Source organism: Eucyclogobius newberryi, unplaced genomic scaffold (assembly GCF_026437365.1).
Source record: "Eucyclogobius newberryi isolate DKJ021-1_F unplaced genomic scaffold, fEucNew1.0.hap1 SCAF_12, whole genome shotgun sequence".
In the NCBI taxonomy this organism is placed as follows: Eukaryota; Metazoa; Chordata; class Actinopteri; order Gobiiformes; family Gobiidae; genus Eucyclogobius; species Eucyclogobius newberryi.
The window spans coordinates 23,176,111-23,190,764 of record NW_027315746.1 but is presented as its reverse complement, the minus strand read 5'-3'; the positions used below and the strand labels follow the sequence as shown (position 1 = coordinate 23,190,764).

Genomic DNA, 14,654 nt, shown 5'->3' with positions numbered 1-14,654 from the left:
CCCTCTCATAAATCTCGCCAGCTTCCTCTTGTTTTTCCCATTCCGAAGTTGTGGCCTTTTGACACATATTTTCTCTGTTGCTGAGTGGAGATTGCACATATGTATTTAGGTTAGGAAGTTTGCAGTACTTAGAATGTGTCAGAGGAGGGAAGATATGGTCGCTAACCTTGTGAACTTGTGGAAAGTGCGTTTTCCATTCATAACAGTGGAATGGAATGTCAAGAGTCAAGTCTGCTGAATAGGGACACATTAAAACTCATTGTGCATGCTCTTGTGGCCTGTTCTGTCTGGACATATTTTGGACACCTGCTTGTCCTTGGGAGAAACCGTTAACCACTCATTTGTTTTGCCCTATCCGTTTCCTCTCCTTGTTCCCGTATATGACATGACAAGCTCATCCATCACGTATCGCTTGGCTCATGGCGACCAAACTGATAAATAGGATAATAACACATTCGGTATATTGTGATATATATTGACCAAAATGGTGCCACATATATATTTCATAACGCCTAGATTGCTATTTCAATCTTATTCTTACTGTCAATTTTTTTTTTAGGTCATTCAAAGGGCTTATATTAAAAAAAATATAATTTAGCAATTGTTTCTGGATAATAGAAATGTTCTAATTTACCTCATGCAGGTTCTACATTCTAAAGTGCACCCATTGTCTGGCGCTGGTTTTAAATGTCAGAGAGATTGTGTTTTGAGTCACAGTGGGCTAAGCCATTACGCGGCCACATACAAGGTTAATTGTTGTAAAAGTATTTCCACTCATTCTCTTCTCTAATTATACTTCAAATTGCATATTTAAATGTAACTTTTCAGATAACACCTAAGGAGAGGCATTGTTTCCGCTAGAGAAAAAAGAAGGGGGGGAAAATGGTCTAAGTTCTCAACACTCCTTTATTTCTACAGCTCTACTTTATAATTGCCATGACAAATAACTAGGTGGCCCACCTATTGTATTCAGAAGAATGAGACAAATGAGTTGCTAATACAGTATTACAAAGCAACTCTTGTAATCTGTACTTGTGCATTTTTCTTCTAGTTTGGCTGTATTTGTAACTTTTGTTAAAACTGATATTTTGTCACACACAAACAAAAATAAATATTAGTCCCCAGCATTCATAGGCCATGTCCTTTCACTGGACTTGTTTTTGTATTTTTAATGCTTAAATTGTTTTCACTTAGCACTTATTGATATTATAACATGTTTCATTCTACACTGTCCAGAAGATGGTGGGAGGCATTTTTTCAAGTATGTTCGGAAAAAATGAAGGCACAAGCGCATCCAATATTATTCAGATGGATATACATTAGTTACACAAAGTGAAATGCCAATAAAAAAAAAATGCTTTCTGAAAAACTGCCAATGGATGACACTCCTATGAAACTTATTGTCCAAAAAGTTTCATTGTTTAATAATCTGTTTTTCTTGTTTGCTTCCAGACGGTGCCGATCTTGAGGATGACCCATCATGTTCTTGGCCTGCATCTTCGCCCTCTAGTAAGGACCAGACTTCTCCAGGACATTGCGAGGACTATGATTTTGGTGAAGAAGAAGGAGTGCCAGGCCTTCCGTATCCTTGCCAGTTTTGTGACAAATCCTTCAGTCGTCTGAGCTTCCTCAAACGACACGAGCAAAGCCACGGTGACAAGCTTCCCTTCAGCTGTACCTTCTGCAGCCGCCTCTTCAAGCACAAGCGCAGCAGAGACCGCCACGTCAAGCTCCACACTGGTGACAAGAAGTATCACTGTGGTGAATGTGACTCTGCCTTCTCTCGCAGCGACCACCTCAAAATTCACATGAAAACTCACGCCTCCAATAAACCCCACAAGTGCCCGGTGTGCAGGCGAGGTTTCCTATCCTCCAGCTCCCTCCACGGGCACATGCAAGTCCATGAACGAGGCAAAGATGGCCGTTCCGATGAATGGAAATTGAAAGAAACAAGGAAATGTAGCCGATGTGAAGAAGGATTTGATGTTCCGGAAGAGCTCCAGAGACACATCGCAGAGTGCCATCCAGAGTGCTCACCGTCAGAGGATGGGGGTCTTGGTGCCACCCTGCAGTGCATCTACTGCCATGAACCCTTTAGTGACGAGGGCACCCTGCTGACTCACATAGACCAAGCCCACAGCCGGGACAGGAAGGGCCACACCTGCGCCATCTGCTCGGAGCACTTTGAGTCCGTGGAAGACCTTTACGCGCACATGGACATACACCAACTACCGGAGTCTAGCAATCACAGCAACAGCCCATCTTTGCTCACAGTGGGCTACACCTCAGTCTCTAGCACCACCCCAGACTCTAACCTCTCAGTAGATAGTTCGACAATGGTGGAGACAGCGCCCCCTGTCCCCAAAGCAAGGGGCAGGAGGAAGCGAACAGCTCAGAACACAGACCACGGAGGCCGATCCTCTAAACAACCCAAAGTATCCTACAGCTGCATCTACTGCAACAAGCAAGTGTTTTCCAGCTTAGCAGTTCTTCAAATCCACCTTCGGACCATGCACCTTGACAAACCTGAACAGGCTCACACTTGCCAGTTTTGCCTCGAAGTCCTGCCGTCGTTATTGAATCTCAACGAACATCTGAAGCAGGTCCATAATGCAGAAGACCATGCCGCATTGTTGGCTAGCTTACCTGATGCTCTTCTGCAGTGCAACTTCTGCCCTGAGGTGCTTGGAGATCTCAACGCTCTCCAAGAACACATCCGTTGCTCCCACGGCTTTCCTAGTCCCGTCGCCAAGGAGAGCAATGCCTTCTTTTGCCCGCAGTGCTTCATGGGCTTCTTAACCGAGGCCACTTTGGAAGAGCATGTTCGCCAGACTCACTGTGATGGCGGAAGCTTGAGATTTGATTCCCCGCTTGCAGTTACGCCCAAAGAACCAATCGTTGAGGTCTATTCTTGCTCGTACTGCACCAATTCTCCCATATTCAACAGTGTGCTCAAGCTGAACAAGCACATCAAGGAGAACCACAAGAACATTCCTTTGGCGCTCAATTACATCAACAATGGAAAGAAATCATTGCGGACCCTCAGTCCGTCATCTCCCATATCCGTGGAACAAGCCACCATCTTCAAGCAAAGCAGCTCCTCACGTGCTAACAGCAGTGAATTTATATGTAATCAATGTGGAGCCAAGTACAACAACCTAGATCTTTTCCAAACCCACCTCAAAACGCACCTTGACGGTCTACAACCTCAACTCACCTGCCCGCAATGCAACAAAGAGTTCCCCAACCAGGAATCTCTGCTAAAGCATGTCACCATTCACTTTACAATTACCTCCACATATTACATCTGTGAGAGCTGTGATAAGCAATTCACTTCAGTGGATGATCTGCAGAAGCATCTCCTAGACATGCACACTTTTGTCTTTTTCCGTTGTACGCTCTGCCAGGAGGTGTTTGACTCCAAGGTGTCCACCCAGTTGCATTTGGCAGTCAAGCACAGTAATGAGAAGAAGGTATACCGCTGCACCTCCTGTAACTGGGACTTCAGACACGAGACGGACCTTCAACTTCACGTCAAACATAGCCATCTGGAAAACCAAGGCCGTGCACACCGGTGTATCTTCTGTGGAGAGTCCTTTGGAACGGAAGTCGAGCTGCAGTGCCACATCACCACTCACAGCAAGAAATACAACTGCCGCTTCTGCAGTAAGGCCTTCCATGCTATTGTTCTTTTGGAGAAGCATCTAAGGGAGAAGCATTGTGTGTTCGAGGCGAAGGCACAGAACTGTGGCGCTAACGGCTCAGCTCTGAGTGGTGGGGAAAACCAGCCAAAAGAAGAAGTAGAACTACAAGGTCTTTTGACGAACAGCCATGGGGCGACTGCAGTCGGGGCATCCGTTGTGGAATCTCCAAACAACCATGATGGCAGCGAAGAAGAGGTGGACACAGCTGAGCCCATGTATAGCTGTGATATCTGTGGTGCGTCTTATACCATGGAGTCGCTCCTCACAAACCACCAGTTGAGGGACCACAATATCCGCCCCGGTGAAAGTGCCATGATGAAACGGAAAGCAGATATGATCAAGGGTAACCACAAATGTAATGTTTGCTCCCGCACATTCTTCTCTGAGGCTGGGCTCAGGGAGCACATGCAAACCCATCTTGGGCCAGTCAAACATTACATGTGTCCCATCTGTGGGGAGCGCTTCCCCTCGCTGCTCACCCTCACAGAGCACAAAGTCACACACAGCAAGAGCCTGGACACAGGGAGCTGTCGCATTTGTAAGATGCCTCTGCAGTGTGAAGAGGACTTTTTAGAGCACTGCCAGATGCACCCCGACCTGAGGAACTCCCTGACCGGATTCCGCTGTGTGGTTTGCATGCAGACAGTCACCTCAACTTTGGAGCTGAAAATCCATGGTACTTTTCACATGCAAAAAACAGGCACCATGACAAGCAATCACCCTGTTGCCCGCACGTCCCACAACCCACAGTTGCACTTTTCCCAAAAAGCTTTCAAGTGTGCTTCTTGTCTGAAAGACTTTCGTTCCAAACAGGACTTAGTGAAGCTGGACATCAACGGACTGCCTTACGGACTCTGTGCATCCTGCGTGACGGCCGCTGGTTCCAAAAGCTCCAGTCCAACAGTGAATGGGGGAAGACAACCTCTGCAGCAAGGAGGCGCTGTTACTCCTGCAACCACAGCCGCCTGGATCCAAGGAGAGCGCCTGAGTCCTGCTGAAGGCAAAGTTAAAGTGGCCTCTTCAGCCTCTTCATCCTCATCCACCTCCTCCTTATCAGCGGGGAAGACGCGGTGCTCCAGCTGCAACGTGAAGTTCGAGTGTGAGGCCGAGCTGCAGAACCATGTGCAGACTGTGCACCGGGAGCAGACCGGGGACAGCAACAGTGGACTGCTCAAGACCCCACAAGTGTCTCCAATGCCCAGAACCAGCCCATCACAAACTGAGGAGGTAATGTTAAAATCACTTGACCATACCTTTATAGCTGCAGTCATTTTGTGTCTTAAATGTTTTTGATAACCATTTACATAGACATCCTTGTAGTATAATGTACAGCTTTCAAATGTTGTGATAATTATAATGTTGTGTTATTTTCAGAAGAAGACCTACCAATGCATCAAATGTCAGATGGTTTTCTACAGTGAATGGGACATCCAGGTTCACGTGGCCAACCACATGCTGGGTAGGACAAACTGCTTTTCCCTCTTATTCATCATTGTCTCTGGTGCTGTTCTAAAATGAGCTGTCATGAACACATCGCTTTGTAACGCTGCATGTATCGCTGCATTTTTGCAGATTATTCCGTTTTTATCAGCTTTTCTATTATTATTTTTCAAAAATACGGCACAATTTGAGAATATTGTGCACAGTTCCAGTATAAGATCATTTTATAGGGCTGCATTATTGATTCTGTGCAGAAGACTACCACACATTCACTTACAGGGTATTTATATTCATGTAATTGTAACCTTCAAAATGAAATGATTGCAGTACGTTCTTTTAAAATGATCCATTTCTGTTAAATATATTATTTTCATTATCTGATTGTTGCAAATTACATGGCTATTTTCCTTCCTTCTTTTCCTACATGATACGACTAACATACCAAATGGAAAGATCTACAGTTGCCCTTACTTGTGCCCGTGATTGGTATGCAGGCTGAATCGTTTGAGGAGAGAAAAAGACAATTGGAAACGCTCTTTTCTTGCCCGCAGTTAGTGCGTGTCTGAAACTCCTCTCTCACATTCCTCTATTCATTCATTTATTCAGCTCGTTTGGCGGATCTTTCATTACACCGCATTATCTGTTGTCTTCGGTGGGAGAGAGCGACTCATTGATCTGGAACCAAGGCGCCTCCGCGTTCGGGACACACTTCTGGGCGCAGGTGAATTTTAAAACGCGCCGGGCAATTCTATCAGGGACCCACTGTTTGTGCATAAACAATCAGAAGCATGTGATTTGTGATTTCTGATGCCGCGCCGTATTTGCAAAGGCGAAGGGAGGGAGGGAGAGCGGGGAAGGGGCGGGGGAGAGACAACGCCGCGGGTGTGTAGGTGTGTGTTTTGTATTCATCTTTGAGATCTGCTCACCCACTATTCTATTGGGGGTGCCTAATACAGTAGCACACCAGCATTAGTCCTTTCTCTCACGAAGGCAGGCACGGCGGCTCACTGGGAGGGTCGAAAACAAACACCCCTACTGCTTATTTTATGTCTCTCAGCCGCGCACGCTCGCAGTTGCCTCGTAATAGTGGAATTCGGGCAGCTTAAGAAAACAGGGGGATAGGTGATTGGGTTATTGTGTGATGTCTTACTACTTTGATATGCCACAGCTTTGTATTCAACATGATCACGGCTTTCATCTGCCATCTCAAAAGGGTTTCTGTGGCATGGGTTTGTTTGCCGATGTGTAAAATTTAAAGGCTTCGCAAGACATTGTGATGGAATCGTGGTAGGGAGGTTATGCCTTTGGTGCATACAACATAAAGAGGGGAAAGAGTGAGGAGGAAAGAGAAATGTTGTTGAGTGGGGTTCATATGTGCGGAGTTAAATGTAGACAGGGGTGCTTTGGATTGCCAAGCCAATTTGGGACGAATCGTAGAAATAAGGTAATTGGGAAAAGCGCTAAATACGTTCTGTACTGAAAAAGGGACACTTTCTCCTTTTTAATGGCCATCTGCACAGGAGAGGGCTGGGGTCATCTCGCTCAGCTGTCAGCGTTATTAGCGTAGGTAATGGAGCAGACGCTGGAATCATAGGGGTGTTGTTTTCATCCATGCCCCTCTCCTTGGTGTCAGCTCACACTGATAACTCTATATATAGTGATGTGGTGTGACATAACCATAGTGCCAAGTGTATGGAACAACAAAACCTGAGCCTGTCTCACCCAGACAAGTCCATATTAGCTGCCTTTGGTAATACAATAGTGGCCCTTCAGCGAGTGCACTCAGCCGCCCCCCGAGCAGCTCCCTTCGGGCCCGAGTGCTCAGACTGCCTCTCCTGTCTGACTGCCAGCACATTGTGATGCATGGATATTACACTGTGATGAGGACGGCCCATGTGTCCACAGAAAGTGCAGCTCTGTGCCCAGCTCCTCCACATTTCCTGTGATAATGGAGCTAAATGAAAGAGCAGAGATAGAGAAGGCCATGGGTGCGGGCGGGTGTGGAGGTGGGCCAGCCTCAGAATGGCCCCACGTGTCTTAAGATGGAGGCCACAGCCTGTGAGGGCCCAGATGGATCAGTCCACATTTGCTGTACAGCTGGTCGCTCTGTTTGGGGACCTGGTGTGATCCTCCTATGGAGAAAAAATGATATCATCACCATCCAAGGAGCAATTTAATAGCAGGCCAGAAGACAGCTGGCCACTCTTTAGTTTAGAGTTTTTTTGGCATGGCACACTTACAGAATTGAGGGTGTCCGATGTTTCTCTGGAGATGCACAGATTTATACAGCTTTCAGCTGCTGCAGTCAATATCAAGTCTACTATGTGAAATTGCTCTTTGAAATTAATATCAGGTTTGTCCGTTTGCCCTGACGCTCATAGTAATTGCAAAGGACACAATATTTACAAGCACATGCTCTCACAAAGTGGGCTGTTTTGAGAGGACCTTTGAAGGTCTTTCATTGACACAAAAGCCTGTTTGGTTTTATCAGCAGGCCGCCCGCTGCCCCATGGCTTCACTCTGACCCCACTGTAAACTCTGACATTTGGAGCCTCATGGGGGGTGTGTGTGGCCCATTTATCGCTCTGTTTCAAATGTCCCTGTGTAGATTTGTCACAGCTCGGACATGTTTGGTTGCAAAGCCACTGTCTTAAAAGCTTTTAAAGGTGAAAAGGATATTTGCTTTTCTGTTGTATCTGCTTTCAATCTAATTTACCCTCACCGCAGTCCATTCCAAACAGCTCAAAGCCAAGGTGGCAGTGCTCAGAAGGACAGTCACAAACAAACCAGACCACTCCCAGAAAAGTGTTCTGCAGGGTCACCTCTACAGATTTTTGGGCTGGTGACAGCACTGAGCTTGAAGCCAAGTCAGGGAGGAGCCTTTTCACTCAGAGAGGAGCCAGTGGCCCGGGTGGCCCGGGCAGAGGGGGGCACTGGAGGGGTGCAAAGGTTCGGGGGCGGAGAGGGAAAGGCACATTTGCTGTACAGCTGGCCGCTCTGTGTGAAGCAGCCACTGTGGGCTGTTACCAGGCTGCAGCAGAGGGAGGCCTTTAGCTCTCCTCTCTCCTCCCTGCTCTCATCCCTATTCTCCTTTTACTCTGATGCTTTCTTTTTGTCCCTTCTCAATTCTTTCCTTCTCCCTTGTCTCTGTTCTGTTCTCTTCTCTCACTTCTTGTGTCTTCTCCCTTTTCATCTGCAATCACTTACATCATGCATACACTCACTCATGTTATCATACTAGCATTAAAGATAATAACGGTTAAAGATGTGTCATGGCAGTGTTTGAAGCTAAAAGTCTTTTTCTCCCCTTGTTATAGTCATAGACCAATCTTGACTGACATATCTCTTTGTGTCTGGAGCTGGGAGCTGCTTGGCCAGTGCATGCAGGCCAGTTTCCATCACAGTCTCTGTCCTGGTGGCTCCACATTTACCTCTATATTAAACCTCCCTCTCCTCATGATGCTTAAGATTACTACTTTGTCATTCTTTGTTCCTTTTGCATTCTGATGAAGGCAGAAGGTGACTGTGTATTATGCCCTACACATGTAATCTGCTAAATAACACTATTCATATCACTCCTGCGAGACCGGATCACAAGAGGATCAATTTTATGAAATAAATAAGACCTGGACCCACAGTGGAGACAAAGGAAACCAGGCGTAACCATATTCAGACTGTGAGATCTGCTGGATTTTTATTAATTGGTGAGAACGCCTTTCTCTTCGTTAGCGCAGCCACCTCCCTGTGCAGCTAAGTGTGTAGCTGCTAATGTGCAATTATGCTCGCTTTACCGCCTGTTACATTGTACCTTTCTCTGACTCATGTAGCACCCATGAAGAAAACGAGGAATGGAAAAAAAATGTTTCGATGCGATCACACCTTCTTGCCTGTACAATTTGAATATAAGGGGGAAAGAATCCTCTACAAACACCTTACCGTAACCAGGAGGCTGCATTAAAAGTTTTACAGCATTGCAGGGACTGTTATGCTCTTCTTGGTGTTTTTTTGTTGTAAAGCAGAAGGTAATTGACATCACCATGGGGATGCTCTGTTGCTAGGCCAGACAAGCTCGGTGTGATGTGGTCCTTATCTATCGATTTTCCTGACATTTCCCCACACCTCACAGGCCGGGCCAACATGTGAGCAAAACTAGAAAATATCTGAGGCTCTCAGTTCATACAGGCTGTTTGGACAAACTCTGGGAGCTCCAGACCAGCGCCGGGCCTTTCACTGCATCGCAATTTCAGGGTTGATGTCTCCATGGCGATACAAAGGCTCAGTAACCCCCTCCTTACAGGGCACCTCTCGGGATTTGTCTTTGAAAAAAGTGGGGAATGATTAGTGGAGAGTTTAAATGTTCTATTATGTTGCACGTTTAAGTTCTGGAACACAGACACTGATATTGGACGTACTCTTTTATCTTTCTGCGTCAGCAATTCCAATAGCTTACAGGGTCATTTTGCTAATGAGATAATAATTGTATACGCTGTTTTATACAGATCAAAGTTCTGAAAATTAGATTCAAGGTACACATTTGTCTGGCAGTTTGATTTGATTTATTTCCCCTTATTTACACTAGTTATGTCATTACATGCAAACGCTACTCAGAGAAGCAATATCAGTAGTGTGTACATACAAAAAAAAACACTGCCAGGATCAAACAGATCTTTAGGACATAGGTCGGACCACCTAGGATAACATTCTAGGAACACAATTTCTATTAGGATTGGAATCTGAATTCAGTCGACCCACCGTTGCCCTCGTATGCCAAGTGTAGACCTGCATAAAGGTGCTCTCCCTGTGCTGTGGCCATCTTTTATTGATATACAGAAGGGATGTCTCCTTTAGAGTGTTAATGCCAACCCTTGTTCTGAAGCGAAGCCTATAAATACTGGATGATCAGAATTACTGCATTACTCCCGCCTCCCCGTGGTCCCTTAGGTGTCACAGGGGTTCCAGGGTGCACCATCGCCCCCTGGTTGGATGGGGTTGCTTAGCAGTCAGTCCGTAGGGGGGCTCATGGCAGAAGTGCAAACACAGTCCTGGCTTAGTAAAGGTCAAAGTGACACCCTATATGCTCCGACTGTCCACAGAGCATGCCCAGAGAGACAATGTCCTCCACTCCCAGAGAGACGGTGTCCTCCACTCCTAGAGAGACGGTGTCCTCCACTCCTAGAGAGACAATGTCCTCCACTCCCAGAGAGACGGTGTCCTCCACTCCTAGAGAGACAATGTCCTCCACTCCCAGAGAGACAGTGTCCTCCACTCCTAGAGAGACAGTGTCCTCCACTCCCAGAGAGACAGTGTCCTCCTGTCCCAGAGAGACAGTGCCCTCCTGCTGAAATGTGTGTGGTCGCAGGTAACTTTCTGATGTGACTCTTTGTCCCCAGTGCTCCATTAGTTTTCTGCAGGTCTTCAGATGTGATTCAAAAAGCATTCTGGGACATTGGAACCATCCTTTTTAATTGCGACAAGATGGACATATGTCTTTTTGCAGCTCAATCAATCAATCAAAATGTATTTGTACGGCACAAATCGTACAAAATGCAATTGAAAGTGCTTTACAGATACATTCAAATCACAAAACGATATGAAACCACAATACAAACAAATGAAAGTATGAATAGTCATTTTAAAATTAATTGAAAAGAGAAAGTGCAGAACATTTTTACTCATAAGCACAGCCAAACAAAATCACACAGTTGGGATGTGCAATATGCCAAAAAATAAATAAATACATATATAAACTTGTATACTTAGTAGCATATAATATAGTGTAATAATGTACTATTTTTCTGTACAAATGAAATGTAATTCTTATTTTTTTAAATGATATTACCCTCGTTGTTATGATATTTGAGCCACAGATATCTACCAGCCTTGCCAATATTTGCGGAGGGCAGTGTACTCAAGAGGGAAGGAATTCTCGAATGGAGCGAGCGCTAGTGCCAGGCTGTCTGCTGCAATCCCGCTGTGACAGATCTGATCTAAGTAAGCGTGGTGTAGCTCGTACTCGTTCTATCTGAAGAATGATCACATGCTTGGAATGTGTATATATATAACTGCTAAGTACACTTTGAACAGTAGTTGTCGACAGATATTTACAATAAAAAGATGACAATGAAAAATGTATTAATAGTATTGTACAATTGCTGTGAGAATGTGGTTCTTTTTTTTTAATAGAATATTGTCATTGAAGTTGCACTATGTAAATCATAACTGTCTCCATGTGCTTGTTTAGCTTGGAATGTTACACACTATAACATTAAAGTTGTATGTATTACATTTGAGTTTTTTTAATTGCTCAATACCTTAAAAACTTATAAGTTAAATAAAGTTAAATGTTTTACTTTGGAAACTTCCAGGCAAACTAATTGTCTCTATGAAGAGAAGCAGGTGCTCTACCAGAAAAGTGACATTAAAAACTTTAAAACCCTCTCATGAAAGGTCTATGAAATATACAAACAAGCAAATAAATCTCCAGCAAAGTAACCTGGATGCGCTCCAAAATTAATCAATTACAAATATTTACACTGAGATTTGTTTTAGACCCCAAACAAATTCTCTCAAAAAAGTTGTCTCTCTCTTTATAGTTTTCCAAATGACTGTCATCGTCAAACTTTTTCCGAAAACGGCAGACATGGGAAGAGGCAGGCGAGCGGTCGGAGGCGAGTCGGGGGCGAAAACGTCTTCTGAAAGAGCCCCCCAGCGTCGGAGCCTTAATAATCATGTGAGCAGCGCTGGACACCATTACCCTCCTGTTCGAAGCGGCCCGCTGCCAGGCCCGGATTGCTGGCTGGTGGTGGCAAGGTCAACGGCGGAGGAAAAACCAGTTATGGAGAGCGAGAGAGAGAAAGAGAGAGAGGGGGGAGGTCGGCCATCTGTCTGCTCGGGCCTGCCATACCCGCAGAGCAAATGGACACGGGCGGCCAGAGGAGAGGCTACCGACGCCCATAGAGTTATACCCAGTGAGCATAACGCGCAGCAACGGACTTCAAGCATGGCCAAAGACACAGGGCCTTGGTAGCACTAAAGCATATATAGGCACGCGGCAGAACGGGCCATCACCCTCAAATTTGGCACAAGCGCTCTGTGTGTTTATGCATGTTTGTTTTTTTGAGTGGAGCGAGGCGCACTACTGGCCCCCTTACTGTTTTAAGTCCAGATGGCAAAGCTTTTGATTAAAAAAAAGTTGATAAAAGTTATTCTGTTGGCAACGTTTTCTCGCCGTTCTGGCCTTTTAACGAGATACGTTTGTGGAGAATCTGAGATCAGGGAATGTTGTTAGTGGCTTTCGGACATATGTCCAATCCCTACAGGCATTCAAGTGCAATTAAAGAGTGTTTTTATGATGGCAAAAGTGCTTGTTCTGCTGAATTGTTGACCTTGGATAGTCCATAAGGAATAAATGTGTGAATAAACTGCAAATTAACTAAAGTCAAGGAATGTTGCTAAGTGTGTTCTATTGAACATCTTTTTTTTCTCCCTCAGGACCGAATGACAATATTCAGACAATATTATGGCAATTCATAAGAAACCTTTAAAGTCATTGATCAGGATGAACTGAAAATTTAGGTAAAACGTTTGATCATTTCAAAGCTCTGTCTTTTTTCGGATTTGTTTTTATTATGGATTATACTTGAACGCCTATTGTAAATTCCAAAACAAGCATTAGAAAATATTCTATTTAATGATTATCTTTTAAGTATAAAAGCTGAAGATCTGACGGGTTCGGGCCAGGCTGTGGGGGAATAATGTCTGGTTCAGGCATTAAAAATCGAATCTAATAAAAGTCAGTCTTGTCGGGCTTTGGTCCTGTCGGGTCAAAGTTTTAAGACCTGGTTACAGCTCTAGTATGTGTCATCTGATTAACAAAGACTTATATCTTGGAATTTAATCTGGTATCTTGTAGGGGTAAAGGCGGTCTTCGGTCTGCTCACGTGGAGCACCCGTGTACTATCCACTCTGCCACCAAGGGGAACTATCATTAGTTTTCTTTATGGCTGTAATATTAACGCAAGTCTTGAAGTCTGTTGATCTCTTTTTCTAATACACAGTATGATACGACTTTATTCATGCTTGGAAACATGAGATTGTGGGCTTTCGAGTCCTTCACTTTGCTCTGTGCTGTTGTCTTAATTGTGCGGCCCACTCAGAGAGGTCCTTTATGATGCCCTCTGGCTGTAGGGGAGGAACTGTTGAATGTAGCAGAGCTGTCTAATATGTTTCAGGTGCTGTGAGCCCCCAGCCAGGCCCCATGTCCAAACTCGATGCATGTTTCCACTATAAAAGCAAAGCCATTTATTCAGAGACGTTGACAGATTGTCTTTTAATGTAACTTTTTCTAAATGAAATGTATAATGTAAGACTTGGTCTTAGATCTGTGGTACATGTTTTATTCATGCAAGCAAACTCAGAGGACAACTGTCTTGTGAGGACAAATAAAGTGTACTTTTAATGCTAATGATTTCATATTGGTGATCCTTATTAATGTATTGACCAATCTTGTTCTTTTACTTACCCCTTGTGGCTGGTGGTAGTACTTTTTAGTCCATATATGTCCTTAATATGTTCTGATACTGATCCCATTTTGCAGTTCTTACTTTGTGGGACACACAAAGGTTTAAAGGTTATCTTATATTTTTTATCTCAACTTTGTGGCAGCATTAAAGTACATAAAAAAACAACAACATATAAATACATACAACATAACTTAAAACAAGTGTCGGTGAGTTTGCAGTTGGGTCTCTCTAAACTTCTTCTCCCCGACACTGGTCCCCCCCTGGCTCGTGCGCACATGCTCCGGAAAAAACTGTGGAGATGTTCTTGGGCTATTCCCCCTTTTGTCATTAATGGAAATCACACAGGAAGTCCCTGGATGAAAGCTTTATTAGTTATTAAGGTTTAATGTTGATCAGGGTGTGTATCTGTTTACTGGAGTGCAGGCGGCGATGCAGCGCAATCGTCCGAGAGGTGCAGATTTAGGCAGGAATTAGTGCACACACAGGGTTTAATTAGGGGATCTATTTCCATCTTGTTAGAAAGCTATAATGTGGCTAGGTTATGATATTAAATGCAGTGTCTTTAACTGTGTGTACAAGTGGTGTTCACGGAGAACAGATAAAATAATGGACCAAAAGATCAGGGGAGCTAAAATGCTGTGTGGGGTCCATGTAAAATACCACATTGGGTCAAATTAAAACACTACTTTGGGTCAAAGTAAAATACTAAATTGGGCCAGAATAAAGTACGTCATTGGGTCGATGTAAAATACAGCTTGGACCAAAGTCAAATACAGCAACGGGCCAAGCATCGAGCCAAAGTCAAATAATATGTTGTGCAAAATCCATATTTTCACCAGTAGGTCCAGAGTTTTCTAAAGGTTAAGGTGTAAAGACCTTTTTTACTTTGCTTTAAAATATGACTTGTTTTTCAGTGCACAACAAAATGTTATTTTAGAGATGTCAGTGTTTCTGTGTATTGTAATATTACTTTTACTGTGCATAGAAT

The 14,654-nt window shown here is 44.4% G+C and overlaps 1 protein-coding gene across 9 annotated transcripts in view; it reads left to right on the top strand.

The window, feature by feature from the left end:
* The window catches only part of LOC140356531 (zinc finger protein 521-like), a 125,140-nt gene that overhangs the window by 50,798 nt on the left and 59,688 nt on the right, over window positions 1-14,654 (top strand). For 5 of the 9 annotated variants that reach the window (XM_072441545.1, XM_072441547.1, XM_072441554.1 and 2 more), the window contains 2 exons: window positions 1,453-4,931; window positions 5,079-5,163. In XM_072441545.1, coding sequence (XP_072297646.1) covers window positions 1,453-4,931; window positions 5,079-5,163 — 3,564 coding nt within the window. Of the gene's footprint in view, window positions 1-1,452; window positions 4,932-5,078; window positions 5,164-5,750; window positions 5,866-14,654 lie in introns of all 9 variants that reach the window. The other 4 variants (XM_072441546.1, XM_072441548.1, XM_072441550.1 and 1 more) reach the window with 3 other exon arrangements.